The 2,940-nt window shown below is 51.5% G+C and overlaps 1 protein-coding gene across 1 annotated transcript; it reads right to left on the reverse strand.

The window, feature by feature from the left end:
* Positions 1 to 205: 205 nt before the first annotated feature.
* On the reverse strand, positions 206 to 2,886 carry LOC107105485 (chromosome unknown open reading frame, human C9orf69). The gene is made up of 2 exons (XM_015405470.1): positions 2,626 to 2,886; positions 206 to 777 (listed from the first exon to the last, which is right to left on the reverse strand). The coding sequence occupies exon 2, from the start codon at positions 640 to 642 to the stop codon at positions 223 to 225; it is 420 nt and encodes a 139-aa protein (XP_015260956.1). The 5' UTR covers positions 643 to 777; positions 2,626 to 2,886; the 3' UTR covers positions 206 to 222.
* Positions 2,887 to 2,940: the final 54 nt, after the last annotated feature.

The raw sequence follows: 2,940 nt of genomic DNA on the forward strand, positions 1-2,940 counted from the left end.
TGTTGTTTTGTTTTACCAGTAACACTGCACAAGGACAAACAGGAATTGATATCTACTACTGTCTTCAAAACCAACTTCACATCCACAAATTTATCAAAAGTTGATGCAGCACTGATAAATCTGTATGAAAAAAACAGGAATAATCTCTCCTTCCTCCTCACACCAACACACACATAGATGAAAATCAAACACACTTCCTTGGCTGACACACACCAGTTTTATTTACATATCAACAAAGACCATGAAGCACCAGCCTAATCCCCCCACCAGTAACATAGTGACATGAATGCCATAAATGAGTAGCTCATTCATGAGGCTAAATTCCACCCGTCTCCTTCCCAGCAAGAGCAGGATAATGGAGAGTTTGTACTGAAAACGCAGAAAGACCCGGATGCTGAGGTACTGGAGGCAAAACAAGATAGACAGGGCCACCCACAGGATGGAGGTAAACAGGCTACAGCTGAAATACAGCAAGAAACGAATGAAACCGTACATCCAACGTGACTTCAGGTAGATGTCGAAGTTGTTGTATTTGGTGCGCACCAAATGCGTGGTCCTTATTGGCCCACAGGCCGAATGCAAACATGTTGTGTGGGGACCATGGAAAGAGCGGACCCGTCGTGGAATGGGGATTACAGGCATCAGGCACCCCACCTTTTAGAGCTCTGGAGAGCCAGGTTTGCACGGAACATACCAGGCAATATCCATGGAGATGGGGGGAAAGACCACTGACTCAGGAATGGAAACATGGGGTTGACTTGCCAAGCTGGAAGTTGCCTGCAGGAAGGAACAGAAAAAGAGCCAATTTGAGAAACACCCCTAAAGGAAGGGGAAATCAGCTGGGTTGGTCAACTCTGTAAGCCAGATTCCAAGGCTTCAAGGCTGCTTCCCAGATGAAAACCAAGCACTAAGTAACACATCCATCTGTTGTGCAGTGATGCCAATTTGAATCAAATTCTCAGTGGGTTTTACAAGTTAAACTGACCTATGATTGCTCCAAAAATGTGTCTAGACAGCAACTGAACAAAGTGCTGCAGCCTACTGCCTAAAATCTTCCTGGCCATGGCGAACATCATAAAAAGAGTGTTGCAGCACAGGTATTGGTAAGAAAGCTGTAGATATTTAGATATTAGGATGGTAATGGCAGATGTATAATTTCTCCATACTCTGGGCATTGTATATTAAAGAACTAGTTGTCTCCTATGAGTCCCCAGGCACCGGCTGCATTTCTGGAATGCTGCAGTATATTCAGAAACATTCTATGCTGGAAGTAAAAGGTCAGCAATGAAACATCTCCATGATGCAGATTTGGTGACAAAGTTCAAATGTGTAGAGAAGAGAAAGCCAGGAAGTACCAAGGACCGGAAAGGGATCTATGATACTAACAGGAAGCAAGAACAATAAAGCAATCAGAGGAAACTGGCCAAGAGTATATATCATTTCTTAAAGGCATTTTCACATATGTAGGAAAAACCCACACACAAAACACGTGCCCTATCACCTGCATAAAATTGTGCAACTGTCTATCTCACTCCAATGATGTGTGTTTGGAAACATTCCTCAGGGCAACTGCTGTGGTGTTCTTTCCCAATTAGGTATTCCATGCAATTCCTTGTGTAACACACAAGATATCAGCTGTGGGATTTACGCATGGGGAAAATCAGAGAAAACCATGCAGAGCCGCTGTCACATTTACTTGAAGACAACTGTGCTTTTCCAGTTCTGTGATGGCCCTAAAAATCAATTCCACCCGATTCCCCACGCTTCCTACCACTTGCACCCACTGCATCTTCCCATAGCTAGTCATAGCAGCTTGTGGGATTACTGCGTGTCGGCCACTCTTGCCACCTGTGTCTCATGTCACGTCATCATGAGCCTCTTCTTGGCAGAGCTCTGACTCTTCCCCACAAGAAGCTCTATGTTGATGACCATGAAGACTGGCTGCCTTACAGAATCTAGTTGGAGAAACCTAGCCTCTTCCGGGAAAACGAAAGCTACAGACCTACCCGGGGCTGGAAGAAGCCATACGTGTCTCATCACTGGGTGCCGGAGTCGAGGGACTGGACCTCTGGCTCAGTTCCTTGTTCTTTAATTAAACACCACTCAGGCGTAATATGAAGGTCTAGGCCTGCACTATGGGTTGAAGGGAAACATCTGGATGTTGACATGGGAAAGTTGGCAAGTCACCTTTGAGTAACAGAGACCAACAGAGCGACACCCCCTGTCCACTGAGCTAGACCTCGCTCCTTTTGACACTCTGATTGACACTGCAGAAGGGAAGTCGTAAAGGGTTTCTCTCTTCTGAGCCGTCTAGTGCCAGCCACGGGTGCACGTCAAGGCCACTGTGGTAGTCTGAGTCCTGGACGGCCTAAAGGGCCCCCAGCCTGTCCAAGCCCTAAACGTGAAGAAGGAGCGTGGCACTTCTGCCCTTTGCGGTTAGCTGCAGCTGGAGCAGCCGGCTTCGGCTCTCCTCCTCAGGCACCCCCGCCCACCGAGAGCAGTGGACACACACACGCGCCACACACGACCGAGGGTGAACCACGCGCAGGTAGGTTCGGGGGAGGGGGGGTCTAGGGGAGAGAGACCACCCCGGCCCGGCCCGGCCCGGCCGCCGCCCAGCCGCACCTGCAGACGGTCCTCCGTCCAGACTCCGCGCGCTCCCTGTGGTGGGCTAAGCCGCCGCCGCTGCCGCTGCTGGTGCCTCTGCCGCCGCCGCCGCCGGGCCCGGCGATGTCGGGGCGCTGCTCCCATCATCGGCTCCCCCGGCCCGGCCACTGAGCGGCCTCGCGGGGCTGTGGGTGGGTGGGTGAGAGGAGGAGGAGGAGGAGGGGGCGGGCCCCCCCGGGGCCCCTGCGCTCGGCCCGACTCTCCCGGCTGGGGCGGCGGCGGCGGTTTTCTCAGCCCCCTCCTCCCGTCGGGCCGGGACGGGTCGGGACCCCC

Source organism: Gekko japonicus, unplaced genomic scaffold, assembly GCF_001447785.1.
Source record: "Gekko japonicus isolate JY-2015 unplaced genomic scaffold, Gekko_japonicus_V1.1 scaffold1059, whole genome shotgun sequence".
In the NCBI taxonomy this organism is placed as follows: Eukaryota; Metazoa; Chordata; class Lepidosauria; order Squamata; family Gekkonidae; genus Gekko; species Gekko japonicus.